Raw genomic sequence first — 19,998 nt, 5'->3', positions numbered from 1 at the left:
ACTCTCTGTTTTCTGAAATTGGTGTGGGGTCTTCTTTTTGCAGACCCATAAAACAGCTAGCCAGGTCCCTTTTTTATACTGTCATCAGGGTTATTTAACTTTAGCCATTTGAAGGAGATTCACAGAACCCCACTCAAGGCTGATCAACAGTTTGGCCAAGTTTTTCTGCCTCACCTTGAGTTCACTAGTAAACCACCCTGTATCATGTGCTGTCCCCATGCGGTTCTCTTTAGGGCTTGAGGATTTAGGAGATGCTGCTAAAACTCTCCTCACCAGTTCCTTCAAGGAGGGGATTGAGTTCCTCTCATTGAACCTCTCAAACTCTGTGCAGAACAGACCACAAATTGCAACACTTTGGATGCAGAATTCTCATGTTATTTTAAATGCTTGAGATTTTCTGCAAACCCACTACTCATCTCCTAGCTCTGACATACTGTTGGTTTCTGTTGGAAGCCTGTTAATATTGCCTCTCCCACATGAACCTATGGACTCCATAAAAGAAGACATGAAAGTTTTCGCAGTCAAATCTCTTTGCCACAACAGGTAGAGTTGGCTGTCTCACTGATCTACCACGAAGAACAACTTGTGAAGGTGATTAAGAAAGCCAAAGCCAGTGGCACTGCAGTTTCAAATGGCCTTCCTCAGGCCTTCTTCAAGGTCCAGGTGGACTTCTGCGCAGTCAAGCTGTGTCTGGTTTACAAGGCAGTTTTGAGTTGTTGTAAAGTTCCTGACTCATGGAAGGGATCAATAATCCACCACATCCACAAGGAAGGAAGGTGACAAAGGCCAGCCTGGCTGTTATCGTATAATAGCCCTCTTGGACAACAAATCTAAGTATTTTGCCAGTCCATTACTACAGGACCTACAGAAGTAGTTCTCTGACCTTTTAGTTGTTCCTTGAAATCAAGTAGGCTTCCATCCAGACTCAAGGACACTGTCCAATCTCATGTCCCTCTCTTTGTTTATGGAGAACCCCTTCACCACCAAAACTGTTCTAAACACCTGCTTTGTAGATTTCAAAGCTGCATTTGAAAGCTTCCCAAGACATATTTCATGGCATAAATTGGCTGAGGGTATTCACTCAAGTTTATTAAAGGCTATTCAATCCCTGTACACAGGTACCTGGTTACAGGTTAATATTGGCGATGGCGGGAGGCTATCCAGGGAAATATCACCTTTGTCTGTATTGATACAGCTGTGTGTGTAAGCACCACTCCTTTTAAACCTGTTTATTTTAACCTGTTTATCTCTGACCTCTCTGTGAAGCATGACATGGTGAATGCACATCCTCCCAAGCTGGGGGGTAAACTAGTTCATGACATCCTGTACACAGTCATTTTATTACTAATGAGCAAGACCTGCGTCGGATTGCAAAGACTATTGAATCCACAACATGACTACATAACTGCAAACAAACTTGAAATCAACGTGAACAAAACTAAAGTTCTTATAGTTCAAATAAAGATAATTTAAAAACCTTGTGAATGGAGCATAAATTGGAAACCAGTATTGGTTTGAGAACAATCACAAATATCTTGGGGTCATAATCGATAACAGAGTGTTGTTTAAACAGCATATGGCCCATATCAAGTCCAAAACTGGATCCTTCAGCTATGCATTTTAATTGTCGACACAAATTGATCGTTGGATCAAACCTCCTCTCTTGATCGCTGGTAGAATTGCCATCATTAAAATGTATACTACCCCAATTTCTATATTTATTCCTTGAAATCCCCATAGCCCTTGCAACCAACTTTTTTGATAAACTCCGCTGTATGCTCATTAGACTGGTCTGGGCTGGCAGGCAACCGAAAATCAGCTGGCAAACCTTGACGATGTCATACCAGAGTAGGAGATTTGGTGTCACTGATTTTTATTTATATTACATGATTACACAAGTAAATTAGGAATATTTAAAGGGGAGCTCAGGCAAAGACACTTAATTTGAGTTAATACCAGGTATATCAGATTAGGACCAATCAAGTATTAGGACAAGATCTCGTCATGAAACAAGATAAATACTTACAGGAGCCCTGATGAGGTCCATCTGTGGACGAAACGCGTCGGCTGTTTGTGTTACGGTTTTGAAATATTGAAGAATTGCTACTGCTTTGAACAACATCATCTCTGTGGAAAATCATCAAATAAATGAACATTTTGGAATTCACTTTTGTGAGCCATTTGACTTTGTATGAATTAGTCACTCCCTCAATTTTTTTGTATTTTCCCTATTGTATTGGCTGGATTTCACCGGTGGATCCAGATGAGGTGCTGAGCTGACTTGGAAAGATTGATCTATACTTTTATTTATTGATGTGTTGGGAAATTTAGTCTGTGTTTGTGCTGGTCTTGTACCCTCACCGTTGTCTGTACTTAAAACAATTGCAGGTGCCATTAGAATTTGTTCTCCCAAAATAGGCTTTGATGAGATGGGGTATATTTTTGAAGGTGCATCGGCCCTTTAAAGCCACCCAGGAGGGAACAATGGACCACATGATTTGGCGAGAGTTGATTGCCACCACAGGAGTATTGCCTTACAGAGATTATCTTGATTCCTGCCTCCAGACATTCCAAGCTTCTGACCTCTGGGATGTGGCACACTCAGGGCATGAATTTACAAGATTATTAAAAAAACACATACATTCAATTTCCTTGCTGGCAGACAAAATAGATTTGACCCCTCAGCCTTACCTGTCTGCTCTCAGCTCTGCTCTCAATTTATAAAATGTATGTTTCTTCTTCATTGTCGAGGTGCTCTGCTCACTTGGACTGCCAACCGCTCTGTTGTTGAGCACCAGACCCCAGTGTGTCCAGGCTGAGCGGTAAGGCCAAGGAAACTTTAACGCACAATATTTGTCTTTGCCCGAAACTCTTGCCTGAACGAAGATGCAGACTGAGGCAAGGGTTTAGGGTGGAGGAAAGCCGCCCCACTGCTTTCTCGCTGTGTGAGAAGAAAAAAAAAATGGAATTTTAAATACCATTTTATCTTCTGCTTCTCGCGCTGTGAGAAAGCAGAAGGCAGGGGTGTGCCTGATTGGGGCGGGCGGGAGGATATGCCTGGTTGGCTGGGTCCGAGAAGAGTGACTTGTACCACTCTGAGTACCCTGAATGTTTGGTTGGCCCTGGGGCTGCCCAAAGCAGTCAGGCACACTCTACGATCCCTATGTAGGCTGCATGCAGCCTGCATAGAGAAAATGGCCTCCCTACAGGTGTCCGGCTGGACGCTGTCTGGGACTCCGCAGCAATCACAACGCTGCCGTTGCAGCGTTGTGCTTGGCTTACAGGAGGGAAGGGAGCCTGCCTGTTCCTGTTCAGGAGTAGGAAAATGCGGACCCGGTCAGGAGCAGAGGTGGCGCAGGACCGGTCAGGTAAGTTTTATTTTTATTTGAACCCCCTTGCAGTAACCCCGCACACCCCCCTCCCCCCACCCGGAGGAATTGCGAGCTGCGACTGAACTGATGAAAAGACTAATTATAAGTCATCCACCTGAAGCCTACGGCACTAGTGGTTGACGGTAATGTTTGAACTATTGTCATCAGTTCTTAATGATATGTGTGTAGGACAAGTTTTAGTCAATATTGTATATACTACTTAATGCTGAATTTATGCATTTTGGGTTATAACTGACAGAATTGTTTTTTTATTCGTGGATTATTTCATGTAATGGATTTACGTACTATGCATGGTAATCAAATAAACATATGAATTATATTCCAAGCAGTTTGCCTCAGTCAATGTTCCTAGTTTATTTTACAGTTCTTCTCCAAACATCTGCAATTCATTAACCATGGCTGACAACTAATATGCCTGAAACATAAATGACGTTTCTCATTATTTTATTACAATTATTGTTACAGGATGTTACATGAATACAAAGTTTTAAAGCGGGGTATGCTGTCAATTATGGACCGCTGGAAGATTACTTCCCATCAAGTACAGTAACATAATAGGAGAAGTAAACAATGAAAAGCAAAGTCAGTTTAGAACAACAGTCTATAAAAAAATCATGTATTTTTAAAGAAAGATCAGAGAAAAACTAGAAAAAAGTGGGAGAAAACAAACATTAAAAGAGCTTTGTAAGTGTGAGACATTTGTAGGCCTTGCCTAGGCAGCACTTGCGTTGTCTTTTCAAGACATGCTGTGTTCAGGATAGGGCTTGAAGCCCCTCCCATCTTTTCTTAGCCCCCCATCTTTTCTATTGGATCCTCTTGCTGTCCTTGGACTTTTCATTGGTGAAATAGCTTACTAGTCCCTCCTTTTCAAATGCTGTAACCTCCCATACGGACTGTCCCTGTTACATGGGCTCTTACGCTGCATGTTATTTTAACACTTGCTAGCACTATTTCTTTAGCTGTCCTCGAGAAGCACTGGCGCTCAGCTGTCCTCGAGCACCTCTTGCTGTGTGCCTTTATTTATTTATTAACAGTGCCTATATGCTTGAAAATGATTTCTTGGCCTTCAAAGCAGACTCTCCCACCTCGACTTAGCTTGCCTGCACGCCTTTATTTATTTATTGACAGTCCCGTGTGCTTCAGCTCACTCGTCTCCTTGGCTGCCTCCTCCTCCCTCTTAATTGTTATTTTCAGGAAAGTGCCTTTTAACAACACACAAGCAGTGCTCACTCATCCTCTCAGCTGCCTACTCCTCCGTCTACTTTTTATTTGATGGAACGCGCCTTTCAACAACACCGGAGAAGCACTCCTGCTCAGCTGCCACTCATCCTCTCCTCGGCTGCATCCTCCTCCCCCCTGCTTGTTGTTTGAAGGTTGCATGCCTTTTAACGACATGCAGTCTACGCCAGATCAAAAAAACATAATTAAACAGGGAGTTCTATATGTCCCTGTGGGGTGCCGTCCCTCTACCGCCATTCTATTGCATGTCATCATTCGGTGTAATATGGCCAGGTTTGAGTGTGTTAAGGTAACCAATATTGTTCCTGGGCACATTTCACATGCTTTACTTAAGCTTGTATTTAACAGCCAGCCTCGCAACCTCACAGGGCTCCGGACACGCTGCAATGCTGGTCTCATTATCGCTCCACCCCCTACTCGGTCCTTGCATAAAGATGGCAGCCGTCCGCTTTTGTTTGGTTCTTCAGATCAGTGTTGCATATCTCATTTTATCTTTACATGTATCAACATTGGATTCTTGCACTGCCAGCCCACAACAACTGGGACATTTTCTCCCTCTCCACACTGGCAGAGATTGGCAGGTTTGAATCTCGCAATGGGCGCAGTGTTTGATTCCTCTGATCAGGTTATTTTGTTAGCTCCTTGACCAGTCAGATTTACCGCCTCCAGCACTGGGATGTGGTGGCAGCAAATCTGTGGCACAGAAAGGAAATGTTCCCCGTGCATTCTCTTTTTAGCAACCTAAATGCAAAGCTTCCTTTGCTGAATTAATGTATATAGAAGCAAATTTTGTTGGGGGTACACTTTCCTCGCCTGGTGTTGTTTGCCAGAGACTATGGGGTCAATCAGGATGGCAGACGGATCGCCACCGCCATGCAGGCGGTTGCGATCCGTCCGCCATCCTTGCCCGTCCGCCACCTATTTCCCCCCGCCATATTACAATGGCGGGGGGACCGTGGCGGACGGGAAGACCGTCCGCCGCTTTACCGCCACGGCCACCTTGCAACCGCACCGGAAAAGCTATAATATGGTGACGGTGTCTATCAGACACCGCCAGCCATATTAGGATGTGCTGGGGGCTATGCCTTTCCGTGGTGGCAATGCCGCCACGAAAAGGCATACGGTCCTTGCATTGGGGGCCCGTTGCGGGCCCCCAGGGTAAAGGGGCTGGTGGGTGGTGCACCTATGGTACCCCCTGCAGTTGCATGCACAATGCGTCAGGCACCGCGCGGTGCCTGGCGCTTTGTGCATGCAAATGCACAGCATGCACTTTTAACTTTGCGGCGGGTGCTGCTTAAAGCACCACCCGCCGCAATGTTAAATATACGGGATGTGACCGCCAGGGTGGCGGTCACATCCTAATTGCAATGGAGGGAACGCCGCTGCCCCTGCGGACGATCCCTCCACCTCGGGGGTGGCAGACGGACACAGGTCCGTCTGCCATCATAATTGACCCCTAAATTAGGTTTCTAAAGTTATCGTTCCTCTGTAGTTGTGAAAGCTGAGCATGCACCATCATACGTTCACTTTAAACTGTCCAATTCTATGTATTACATAGCATTGTTACAGCAGCAATGTTTAGTCCAAATTTAGTTCACCAACCAGTACCACACTGATGCACTCATAGGAGAGGCGGAGTGATGTCACACAATTCCCTGACTTCACAAAGTTTTGTTTGACTCAGTTGGTTAGTTGGAGATCCGAGTTCCTCGTCCGATGTTGTTTGCCAGAGACTAAAATATGTTTCTAAATTCATCAGTCCTCAGTAGTTGTGAAAGCTGAGCACGCACAATCATTCATCCACTTTAACAGCCCAGTTGGGTCAGAGGGTGGGCTCGGCACAGATCACCAAATGCTCTATATGTGTGAAAAAGACCGCTTTATTGAAGACTGGTGCACTTCACAAACATGTTCCTTGGCCTTTGCCGTACAAAACTAAACCTCGCTATACCTTTGTTCAGTTACCTTGCCTCCTGCCCCCACCTCTAAGGTTTCCCCTTTTTCCTTTCCTTGCAACAATTTACCTCATGTCTCCTCTGGTGCCAATTGGGCCCCCAATGATCTCTTGTAAACTTGTCAGCTGCTGCCGACAGTCCGCTGAAACGGGTTGGCCCCCCCAGGAAGAAGTCGTCCAGGTAGTGTGTCACGGTCTCTTTTCCCGACTGCACGAAAAGCCCCTTGCAATAAAGAAGCTGATAGGCTCAAAACATGCACAAGATGTAGCGCAGCCCCTTGCTAGCGCTTTGTCCACCCTTATGTAAGACCTTCACCGTATGCAACTTCTTCTTCATCGGTAGGTGTGCCACCCTCACCTCCAAGTCCAAATCAATACCTCGAAATGACAACACCTTACTCAGACCTTGTGTCTTCTCTTGTGCCTAGGAAACCTGATTGCTCCACAAGCTCTTGTAAACTGGTCAGCTGTTGCTGCCTGTCCATTGTACTGGCTTGGCCCACCAGGAAGAAGTCGTCAAGGTCAACACCTCTTTTCCCATCTGCTACGGAAAGCCCATTGCCCAAAAGAAGCTACAATGCTCAACAACCATGCACCGTATACTGCACAGCGCATTGTTAGCGCTGTTTCCACACTCGTTTACCCTTCACAATATGCCGCTTCTTCTACATCCGTAGGTGTGCCTCCATCACCTCCGAGTCCAAATCAATACTCAGAAATGACAACACTGTACTCAGACCGTGTGTCCTCTCTTGTGCCAAGGGGACTCCCAACTGCCCAGTGAGCTCTTTAAACTTGTCAGCTGTTTCTGACAGTCCGCAGAACCGGGTTGGCCCACCAGGAGGACATCGTCAAGGTAGTGCGTCACCGTCACTTTTCTTGTCTGCCTTGAAAGACCAACCGAAAACAGAAACTGAAATGCTCACACCTGCACAGGATATGTCACATCCCATTGGTAGCACTTTGCCCACACTTATTTTCCCTCCACTGAATACTGTGCCACTGAAATTCCTCGGGGTGTACCGGTACTGACCAATATGATCCTGGTGTCCTTTCTTCCGCTATCAACCTTTATTGCCGCCCCCCCCTCGGCTGTGACTATTGTTGCCTCCATCGAGAGTGCCCCGGTTCCTTTATGGGGCTTAACTCCTAGTGGTGAGATTATCACAAACTTTTATGTCCCTCTGTTCTGGGCCTTCCCTACGTCCCTCTTCACTTCTTTACGCCCTTCGTCCCGCACTACCGTCTTGCGTGTACTCACTGACTTTAAGTTGTCCACCCCTTGTCGTACCGAGGTCCCTTGTGCTCAGCCGGATCCCTTCTTTAACCCCATGATGCAGCATATTCCCGTTAGGGATAGTGTGCCAGCCATTGCTCTATGCATGGCTGTTTGATGGTTGTACTAGCCTTTTCCCTATAGTGCCCTGTTCCCTGTGCTCCTCTTCCCCAGCTGTCCTCTGTTTTATGCCCCCTATTTTATGCTGAGTCCTTTGCACTCCCTTGTGCATGATCCCTTTATTAAAATCTACAAAGGACCTTTGTACTCCCCCCTGGGGTTCATCTGCGTAACCTCTGCATACCCCTCTGGAGGGTGCTTCTGAAAACAAACAAAGGGGGCTATATACCAACGGAAAACTGCTGGCCGTGTACTAAGTTTCCCCCTACCTGAATGCCCCCTTTACTTGCTGCTACCCTTCGATGTCTATAGTCTGGCCACTTTCTGCATTCCTAGGTTGCAAACACAAGACCCCCGCGGACTTTTCCCTATGGTCCTGGTTACCTTAGCTCTTTGACGCTTCTTCGACCTTCGCACCCTCTTTCATCCTAAGCTCCTTGTAGTGCAACCTCAATGTCTCTACGATCTCCCTTCTCTGAATCATTTCTTGTACCTCCCCCCATGTTTAATGTCCTCAACGCTTCGTCACTCCCCATATATCTGCCCGTAGCACTGTACCTCGTGTCTCTCTTTGTGTTTTTGACTCGACCTTACCAGCCGCTGTCGCCCTCCCCTCGTCCTGTCGACGTTCTACCCCCTTCCTTCTGTTCCCTCCTGGTCCCCATTTGCACTCCGGTACCTACCCCTCATAATTTTACCACAGCACCACAACCCTTGAAACACCAGGATTTGAACACATAGCCTTTGGAGTAAGATGCAGAGACCTTAACCACTAGGCCTCTGTGACTCCTTCCGCCCCTGCTGACCTTTGTCGTTCCGAAGCCTTACAATAACTTTTAGACCTGGGGGTCGCTAGTTGGCTGAGGTAAGTACCTTAGGCCAAATAGGGACCCTTCTCAGATAGCCCCTGCTCACCCCCTCAGTAGCTTGGCACGAGCAGCCAGGCTTATCTTCAAAGCTAGTGTGTAAAGTATTTGCAACCATGCTCTCGGTAACCCATTGATGACACCACAAATGGACTCCACACAAGTTAAAAAAAAAACAAGAATACGTTTATATAATAAGATATACGATGAGACCACACAATATAAATCCAACATATGTGTATTTGTAATATTCCTCCTAGCCCGTTGTTAGGCCAGCCAGCCCTTGTAAGTTCTGATAATATTAATGAGCAATTTTAAAAATGATCCACTGCAGTCATAATACAATGCTATGTAGTTGGTAATGCAAGAATCAGGCACTTTGCAATGTAAAAATAATGCAGTTTGTTATGAAACAGTCAAACAGTTCGTAATGCCAAAATAATGCAATGCGTAACGCAACAATCAGGTAGTTCCTTTATGCAACCTAACACAATGCGTAATGCAACAATTAGGTAGATTGTTAGGCAAAAATAGTGCAATGCGTAATGCAACAATCAGGCAATTCTTAATGCAGAAATAATGGAATGCATAATGCAACAATCAGGTAGTTCATAATGCAGCAATAATGCAATGCATAATACACTCTAGCACCAATCATGGTGCCTTAGGTGGTCTCTCCGCCACTCGTACTGACTCGCAGTCAGCTTCCGTCAACAGATGCCCCCACACGGGAATGGTGTAAACCAAAGTGCAGCTCCACACTCCAGCCCCGGTACTGCCACTCCTTGGAAAGTACGGGCCGCGATACGAGCTGAAGCAGAGGCTTGCGCCGCAGGAATGGGAGAGGTCGAGAGCGTCTCTCTCCAAGCCCGCACCCTGCCCCAGGCAGCGACACATGTTACCTGGGGGTGCAACCTCTCTCTCCTCTCCTCTTCCCATGACTCGGGCCTCTGATGCAATCTTTGTGGATTCCGGGCAGTGGAACTCGGGCCCTCCCTCAACGGGGTTGGTTCGAGGTCTCACTCTGGCAATGGCAGGCGCGGGCCGGCGACTCAGCTCCTCTGGGGCTGCCAGTCTGGGCTGCTATGAAGATCTCAGGCTGCAACAGGGCACACGCACACAGCGTCGCTGAGACTCACTTGAGCTTCGGTTGTGCACGATCACAGGGCAGTCCTCACGAAGTTCTCAGGCTGCACAAAGCACACGCACTCAGCGTCGCTGAGACTCACTCGAACTCCAGAACTCATTCGAACTCCAGATGCACGATAACGGGTCAATCCTCACGAAGGTCTCAGGCTGCATAAAGCACACGCACACAGCGTCGCTGAGACTCACTTGGACTCCGGGTATGCACGATAACAGGACAGTCCACACAAAGGGCTCAGGCTGCAAAAAGCACACGCATACAGCGTCGCTGAGACTCGCTTGGACTCCAGGTGCCCACGATCATAGGGCAATTCTTCTGAGGGACTCTTTTTGAAACTTTTGTGTTCCTGAGTTTCCACAACAGGGAGCCAGCTCTCCTCGGGCCCCTGGGGTTCAGTTACTTCAGGACACAGCACACAGCAAAGCCCCTTTAGCCTCTCCTTGGTTAAATCAGCAAACTGCAGGGCAGCCCCAGAACACACAGCAAGGGTCAGTCCTTTCCTTCAGTCTCTTAAGCTGGTTCTTCCTTGGCAGAGGTTCCTCTTGACCACAAAGTGATCACTCCATTTCTCCATTCCAAAGTTCAGGGGCTTCAGCTCTCGTAGTTATATGCCTAAATGTCTTTGAAGTCTTTGTGTTCAGGGGGGCACTGACCCCTGTTCAGACCAGTTCTGGGTGGCTCCCTGCCGGTGAGACCATCTTCCTTTAATTAGTGGGGGTCTGGATTCTCCATCACTCAGCAGGAGATGGGACCAATTTTTTTATGGCAGCAACCCAGGTCTCTTCACCTCTAGAGGCTACTCCTCCCCCCTACACTCCAGATGCAGGTCAGCCTGTTGCTGTCTCACCTCTTCCCCTGGGTCAAGACATTTCCCGGATCCTATCACCAGTCAATCCACAACCAGGCAGAGTCACACAAATGTTAGAGCACAAAAACCCAGCCACTTCTAAAAGGGTGGTTTCTAAACACACAATGCAAAAGCCACCTTCACAAAAAGATGTGTTATTGAATTGTGAGTTCAGGCATACTAAACTTCCCCTCTCCATCTTAAGCCTTTGGGAAGAAAGGCTGGAAACATATTACACAGCCTCCCCCAGTCTGTACAATGGGCAATATGGCCTTTCAACAGTGAAAAACAAAATGGAGAGTATTTCACTGTCAGGACATGGTACACACCTTAATACATGTCCTACCTTTCACATGCACTGCACCCTGCCCAGGGGTGTACCTTGGGCCTACCATTGGGGTGCCTGATGTGCATAGAAAGGGAAAGGTAAGGCCTGGCAAGTGGGTGCACTTGTCAGGACAACATGGCAGTTTAACAATCTGTGTGCAAGCACTGCAGTGGCAGGGCTGAGTTCTCTCTTTAAGGCAACTTGTGTGGGTGGCACAATTAGTGCTGTAGGCCCACTAGGAGCATTTGCATTACCAGCCCATGGATTGCTAGACCTGGTGTACAGGGCACGTCTGCCTGTTGTACTTCCCTCTTGTACCCAGGTGCCTCTGACCTGCTGGAAAAAGGCTCTTTTACTTATCAGATGGGACCACCGGTTTACAGGAATGACCCCTTGGTGGCAGGGAACATGGCTTTGTCAGCTCTCAACCTGGAGGGCTTCACATCCTGGGATTGAATTGGGATCTCCTATTTGGGGGACGTCTATGAGGGAGGTAACTTTTCAACATTTCAGGATCTGAAAATCCAATACTCTTTGTCTAACTTCCAGTTTTTTTGCTTTGTCCAGCTCCGTCACTCTCTGCGGGCTCATGCCCTCACGGACAACCAACTTCCTGAATATAATGCACAGATATTCTTCGGTCCCCTGGGCAAAGGGGCTACCTTATGGCTTTACCACTCATTGGTGACTCACACTCCGGATGATCTGGAATGGGCCAAATGGAGGTGGGAGGCCTGAGTGGGTGAGTTGAACAATGATGACTGGGGAGACGCTTGCATGGTACCCCGGGAATTGGCAATTTCAGCGCAACAGCACATGATCCAATTTAATTATCTCCATGCAACCTACCTTGCCCCGCAGCACCTTCTTCCCGACACTCCGGCCACATGTGTTAGATGCGCGTCACCAACTGCAGATTTCTTCCATGTGTCGTGGGATTGCCCAGTGCTGCGACCTGTCTGGCAGGGAGTGGCTGAGAAGTGTCTGCTGTCCTGGGCTGGAACTTGGAGTTTACCCAGCATACTGTGTTGCTGGGGCTTGTGGAGGAATTCAGGGCACCAAGGGTAGAGCAGACCTTTTTGAGGCTGGCTTGTTTGGTCGCCAGCCATATTAATATTGCTTCTAGTATATTGATTGTATGGTATTATGTTTTTCAAAATACAGAAAAAGAAAAAATGATTAAGGAAAGTTTTTTTTTTTCGTAAGACCAATACTGGATCACAGAGTATAATATACTTTTTGTGGAATTTCCCTAAGTACTGGTTATAGCATTTTGCTTATTTTTTAAGTGAAGCTGACTATGCAGAATGTTCTAGTTTCACAGTGCACAGATTACACAATTGGGTGTACATTTGGACTTACTAATATACTACCAGTTTATCAAATTCCTGAGAATGTAGTTTATCAGGTACATCTGATATATACACTTTTACCTTTTCTAGATGATGGGTTACATATTTTTCCGGTACAATATTTTTTACTATTTTGCTTGATGTTCCCACTATTCAATTATTGTTTTCAGTGTATAGTTAAACATAGAAGCACACACTTCTCTCATTAGTTCTGCAGGCTTGTAGTCATACTACATTGATTTGCCTTCTTGCTTTCAATGAAAGAGCAAACTTCCACCTGAGGTTTACCTTGCTACTAGTCATTAAATGTAACTCAAGGTTCTATTCTCAGAGTTTACTGTGATGAATCCTCTTCTCTAGTTCTTCCTGCCATGCTTCCTTCGAATTCTGGAGGCAAATATTTTTTACTTGCATAGCAGCCTTTTTACAGGGAGTGCATTTGAAGGTAAATGGATAAGCTAGGAAATGTACAAGAATGATACATTGTGTAATGGACCAAAAACTACTATAGAAGGTATTGTCCTGAAGTGGTGGAGTAATTAACCACCCTTTTCCAGTGTCTTAAATACGACAGACGATTCCAGAAGCAAATATATGTTTTAGAAAATAAATAAATTGTTCTGGCACAAATATATTAGATGAAATCGGTTTCTTTGCTAGTATTAAGCTTTCTATTAATGCCTCCTACAACAGTTAATTGTGGATATCATAAAGGTAATAAATAGTGATTTATTTTTCTTTATGGAATCAGTACCTGCCACCAACAGTGATAATCACAACCGAGCGACTGGACGCCCTTCGCCAACAGATGCAAAAAGTCAACATACGCGCCTACATAATCCCAGCCACTGATGCACACCTGGTAAGAATAACATGATTCTCAGTGTTGTGATTACTGTCTTTTCTAAGTGAATTCCCTTATCCTCTCATTCTGGATTTTCGCATAGTGACTCTTAAACCCCATTCTAGGAAATGAATGCATTCATATCACAAGATTTAGGATTAGGACAAAAAGTTTCAAATTTGCTGCCAGTGGCAAACTGTGCCTTTCTCTGTGCACGTTGTGTGACAGAACCATGCATGCGTTTACTACACATACCAGTTCCACACGTTCTTAACCACCCAAGTCTTAACCACGCATATACCTTTACCACGCATGCCTTTATTTTATATTTCTTTAAGGAATTGTTTATCTCGTGCTGCAGCATGAGGAATATATTTTGCATTACTATGTATTTTTATTGTTCAATTGTTGATTCCATCCTTTGGTTTGGGAGGAATGGATTCAATCCTGGATTGAATCCATTTAAAGTAACTGCACATTTTTATTAGTTTTACAAGCGAAGAGACTTCCTTCAGCCATCGGAATTTCTACATTTTATTACGGTACAATTTTATTTTATTTGCTCTCGCATCTGCTGCGGCAATTTTACAAAACTTGATGCACCAACTTTTTAGTAAATTTGATAAGGTACGTTGTTTCCAGGATGATATCCTAGTTTTTTGGGAAGGAAAAACAGGAACATGATATTATCCTCAAAGACGTTTTGGGTATTCTGGACAAAAGAGTTTAACTGTTGAACACACTAAGGGCCCGATGTAGGTAAGTTCATTTTACCACTTCTTAAATACCGAATCATACCGATTCCGTATTTAAGAAGTGGTAAAATGGAGGGGGGGGGATGTAGGTATTTCAGATTTGGTAAATACCGAATCGTTAAGATTCGGTATTTACCGATTCTGTAAATACCGAATCGGTAAAGCCCATTGATTCCTATGGGCATTGAAGCCCATAGGAATCAATGGTCATTACCGAATCGGTATTTACCGATTTGGTAATTACCGATTTTTCCAAGGGTGCAGGGGGTGTCACTTTGACACCCTCTAGCACCCCAATTCCGGACTTGTGTGCCATGTGGCACACAGACATGCCCTAAGGGCATGTCTGTGTGTCACATTGCACAGGTGTGCATGCACAGATGTGCATGCACACCTGTATTTGGTATTTTACCACCCAATTGGATTGGGTGGTAAAATACCGAATCTTAAAGCCCTGTGGCACTCTGACATGTGCCAGCTACATCTGCATTTACAGAATCGGTATTTTACTGAGTCTGTATTTACCGATTCAGTAATTTTACCGAATTGGTAAATACAGAATCGGTAAAATACCGATTCTGTAAATGCATGCCCTACATCTAAAAACCCTAATACCGGTCGGAAACGGCCGAATTCGGCCGTTTCTGACCGGTATTAGGGCACCTACATCGGGCCCTAAGTGTAAATTTACAGTGACATCGATCACATACTTAGGACATGTCATCAGTGGTGAATGGATCTCTACCAAACCTGCTCTTGTTGATTCAGTGTTGAATGCTCCTCATCCAAAAAACAAAGATGAAGTACGATCTTTTGTTGGTTTGGTTGAGTTTTATTCAAAATTTATGAGAAATTTTTCAAGCATCATTTTTAACATACGTCAATTATTTAAAAACAAATCCAAGTTTATTTGGTCTGTGTAATGTAGTGTAGAGTTTGAAAATATTAAGAAGGCAATACACCAGCCTTACGTGCGTTTGATCCTGAACTCGAGAACTATATTACAGTAGATGCTAACGATAGAGGGCTGGGTGGAGTATTTTCTCAAGTAAATAAGGAGGGAAAAGAATTTATTATTGCTAATGCCTCCCGAACCCTTTCACCTACTGAGGAGAATTTCTCAGTGATTCAGAAAGAAACATTAGCTTGCATTTGGTCCCTTGAACATTTCAGGGCATTTGTATGGGGAAACCATGCATTCTTAGGACGGATCAAAAACCTTTAGTTAGGTTGTTGACTACTGAAGGTTTATTCATTTCTTCCCCTAGGATTGCTAGAATGTCCTTGAGATTACAGGATTACATCTGCAAAATTGTTTATGTACCAGGGAAGGAGAACGTAGTAGCTGATTTTTTATCACGTTTGCCAATTAATCTAACTGACAGTTCTGATCATGAATGGGAGAACATTCAAGTTGCATTAGTGCATGACCAAGGATTACTCAAGATTGATAAAAGTGAATGGGAAAAGTCTTGTAAGAAGGATACTGTTTTGATGGAACTGTTTTCTATTATTATTAGTGGTTGGCCATCTAAATGCAGTTTACCTGATGATTTGAATCATCTGTAGGAAGTTTGCAATGAACTTTCTACATCAAATGGTAATATCATGAGAAATGATAAAGTCATTCCTTCGACTAATCTTAGAGAAAATATAGTTAAGATGTGTCATGAGGGTCATGGTGGAATAGTTAAGACCAAGCAAAGGATAAAGCAATGGTACTGGTGGCCAGGAATGGACGTATTTTTTGAGTGGTTTATTAGAAATAGTGTCTGGTGTGCCAACTCAGATAAAATCCTTGTTACTCTCAGACCTCCCATGGCTGAAACAATAATCCCAAAATCTCCTTGGCATACTGTGGCCATTGACATAATGGGGCCTATTGGCTCTCAGAATAAATATGTTTTAGCTGTAATTGATCTTTTTTCTAGGTGGCCTGTTTTGAAGTTTGTTGAGAAGGTTAATTCTGAAGTGGTAATTACATTTTTGGATTGTGTTTTTGTTATAGTTGTACTCTTTTAGTAAGTGACAATGGTGTCCAATTTACTTTAAAAATTGCCAAGGAATATTTTGACAAGGTGGGAATAAGACACTGTACTGCTTCTCTATACAACCCAAGTGGGAATGGCATGATTGAACGTTTCAAAAGAGTCGTAAAACATGCTATACAATCTGCCATTTGTAATAACTGTGATTGGGAATTGCAATTGTTCAAAACTATTTGGATGTATAGAACTTCTCAACATGATGTTTTAGGTGTGGCACCTTTTGAAGTCATGAGAGGGAGAGCTGTTTGTACAAAATGCAATCCAGAATGGATGTTTAACATTCATAAACCTAGCATACCCATGGATGTTTTGAGAACTAGGATTGAAAACAAACACCTTAAAAGCAAAGAGGTATATGACTTGAAACATAATGTTAAATGTTGTGACATTAGTGTGGGTTCCTGAGTTAAGGTCAAGAAACCTTGGAAAGTTAAAAAAGGAGAAAGTCAATTTTTTGAACCTTTTAAAGTAACCAACATTTTTTGCAATGCTGTACAACTAAGTGATGGAAAAGTATGGAATCTGAAACGTATTGCGATTCTTAAAAGTGACATTCATTTGTACAACAAGAGTGAGAATTCTGGGTTATCAAGAAAATGATAACACCAGTAGCTCTGAATTTGTTGTTCATGCTGGTACAAGCAATGTTGGTCGTCCTGCTGAAGAGTCCTCTAGTGTTGGCACTGGTGAATACCCCGCTGTTGAATCTTCCTTTGTGAATAGCAGCATGGTTGATACTAGTGTTAGTGTTGGGACATATGGAACAGTGGTTGACGCTGAGGTCACTTTAGATACTACTAAAACTCATAAAGATATCAATGCTACAACAGAAACTCAGAAAAATACTTATGCTGCAACAGAGGTAACAGAGAATAGAAATAACGTTGTTAGAGACCGTTCTGTGTGCACTGGCACTAAACCCAAATGGTTTAAAGATTTTGTTTGCGATGAACAGTCAAATTGAATTATAATTCTTGTTTTGTTATTTTATATTGTTGCTTTTAATAATTATTGTTTATATATTTTATTTATGTATTAAGGAGGAAGATGTGTTATGTTTCTTTAAGGGATTGTTTATCTAGTGCTGCAGCATGAGGAATATATTTTGCATTACTATGTATTGCTATTGTTCAATTGTTGATTGCATCCTTCGGTTGTCCTTCCCGACAACCTGCATTCATTTCTGCAGTGAGAAAGTAAGAAGGACTGTCAATGTTCTTCATCCTGGTATAAATACTTAATGAATCATATTCCGGTGGCCAGCTAGTCATCATGGCGGACGCGAGTTGCTGAAGCTCCGCTTGTTTACTGCTGTTAATCCTGTCATTTCTCCTTTTGGAGGTGTGATCAGTGCCTACATCGAGTGGGGCCGGTGCGGGGACATGCTGGGGAGCCACTACAGTCCGGCGGTTCCTTGACTGCGAGGCGCTGAGCGGAGAACTGTGGCCCGGCCGTGCAGCAGCGGGCCCAGGGGCGAAAGCGCGCTAACCGCCCTAGGAGATAAAGGCCACTGCCGGGGCCTGGACGGAGCTCTGAGACTGCCAGGGGCGTGCGGAAGGGCTGGCGCTGTATCGCCCTGTGAAGCATGGCGCCCTGGGGGGACTGTACCGGAGGTGAGCTGCTGGGACCTGCTGTGTGCCGGCGATTGCCGCTGCCTGCCGCTGCCAGTGCGTTCTGTGATAAGAAGAGGAGGCATGATTGTGCTGGTAGTGGCATGCCATTGAAGAGACCATTATCACGCCTGGCGTGGCCTGCTGAAGACACTCCCTTACATGGTAGACATCTGTGGTCTGGGGACCTGCTGACGGCCGTGCACCAGAGATGCGGTGGACAGAGTGTGCAGCGCGGCCCGGGACAGGAAAGTGTGCCCTGGGCTTTGTTGGTAACGGCTGGCACTGCGTCCTGCAACTGTGGAACAAGGCTGCTGGAGGCGAGCTGGGGCTTGGGCCTTGAGACTACACTGTGCGAGGGCTCCAGAGTGCTTGTGCAAGAGACGGGTCTCTGAGGCCTGTGATGATCTGGAGGCCTGCGGGGGCTGGTGCAGACAGTAGGCAGTGTGGTATGGAGCGAGGTCTGCACATCCTACGAGCCTGAGGTTGTAGTCGAGTACCTGACAGGTGCCTCCAGGGAATACCTGCTGTGGACATTGTCCAGAACAGTGGGCCCCTACAGGTGGCTCCCGTGAACAGCCAGCCTGAGTACGTCAGCAGTGGGGCACTGCGAGTGGAGAGGACAGTCGTCCCTAGCCAGCAAGTAAGTGTGTGGACTCATTGCGCCTGATGTGGCGGCTCAGGAGCAGCCGCCCAGTGTATGAACGACCGAGAGTAGTCGCACCTGGAGTGATTGGCAGCATGGGAAGCAGCAGTGGAAGTGGCCGGGAAAGCCCGCTGCCGGGGCCTGAGACGCGGCGAACTGGTGCATAAAGGCGTAAGCGCCGTTTTGGGGGCAGCGCCATTTTGTGTGAGGCCCGGAAGATAGGAGGTGCTGCAGGGAGCGTCTGCCAGAAGCATCTGGTGGAGCTAAGCTGAGTCTACTGGAGCGGGGAGAAGCACAGGAATCCCTGCGCTGTACAGGACAGACAAACCCCAGTGCTAGTAGCTCGCGCAGAGTGTCTAGACTCCCCGGCAATCAAGACAGGAAGTCGGACTTCTTCAGATCGGGCTGCAAGCCTCAGGTCGATCCACACTGAGGGGGCCCTCCCTGCCATCTTTTCCTACCTACAGCGACACTCCGTAGGAATTGCCCTACTACAGGAAACACACATGACCCAGGCGGAACTAGATAAACTTTGCAGGCGCTGTAGGGGGCAAATACACGGCACCATTTTTTCGGTGCACATGCAGTACACTGATCTGGTTGCAGGCGGGAATTCCCTTCATTTGCGACAAGGTGGAGGTGGATCGGGAGGGCAGGTACATGCTAGTGTGGGGAAAACTAAACGGTCAAGAGATGCTGTTGGGATCATTATACGTGCCTAATGTGGACCAGCCGTCCTTTCTAGCGCGGCTGACGCAGCTCCTGCACCCTTATGCTGGCCTCCCTTGGTTGCTAGGAGGGGACTTTAATATGGTGCTGTATGTCCAGTTAGACAGGTCCTTCCCGCTCTTCGCGCCACGGTGACGAAGTCCAGCCTGCAGGCGTTTAGAGACCGGCTCGCACACTGGGCGCTGCAGGACCTGTGGCGCATCCTCCACCCAACAGATAAGATCTACTCCTACTACTCAGCAGTACATGATTTGCATGTCCGGTTAGATAGGATGGTGGGTTCCCAATCGCTGTTCCTGCTTATTACACAGTCAGAATACCTGGGGCGGACATACTCTGACCACAACCCCTTGTGGTTTCAGATAAGCTGGGAGGTGGATCGCTCACCGGTGCCCACTTGGAGACTTCAGCCTAGCGCGTTAGAGGACCCAGAGTTTCGCTCGTCCCTGGGTATGGCCATATTAGCGTACTTTGACATTAATGAAGGTACAGCGATCAGCGCATTGGTGGAGTGGGACGCACATAAAGTGGCTGTCTGGGGCAATTGTTTGGGGGCCACATGGAATACACGTAGGGCGCTCTCTGACTCCCTGGCGCGCTTGGAAGATTAGCTGCTGCGGTATGAGTGGGAGGGTGAAGGAGGGAGTAGACACGTGCGCAGGTTGCAAGATCTCCGCTCCCAACATGCAGAGCTCCTGGAGAGGCTCCAGTGTCACAACTATGTAGCGCACACAGCCAGAACACATGCTAGGGTGGACAGAGAGGGCTGCCTATTGGCTTGGTTGATACGGCAGGAAGAACGCTGTGCCCCAATAGGGGCAGTTCGAGGGGAGACCGGGACGCTG

The 19,998-nt window shown here is 46.0% G+C and overlaps 1 protein-coding gene across 1 annotated transcript in view; it reads left to right on the top strand.

Moving 5' to 3' along the window:
* The window catches only part of LOC147718812 (xaa-Pro aminopeptidase 2-like), a 398,012-nt gene that overhangs the window by 13,827 nt on the left and 364,187 nt on the right, over positions 1-19,998 (top strand). The window contains exon 3 of the mRNA XM_086966784.1: positions 13,273-13,383. Coding sequence (XP_086822910.1) covers positions 13,273-13,383 — 111 coding nt within the window. The remainder of the gene's footprint in view (positions 1-13,272; positions 13,384-19,998) is intronic.

Source organism: Lissotriton vulgaris, chromosome 4_1 (assembly GCF_964263255.1).
Source record: "Lissotriton vulgaris chromosome 4_1, aLisVul1.2, whole genome shotgun sequence".
Classification (NCBI taxonomy): domain Eukaryota; kingdom Metazoa; phylum Chordata; class Amphibia; order Caudata; family Salamandridae; genus Lissotriton; species Lissotriton vulgaris.
The sequence above is the reverse complement of the archived record's forward strand: the minus strand, read 5'-3'. Positions and strand labels throughout refer to the sequence as shown.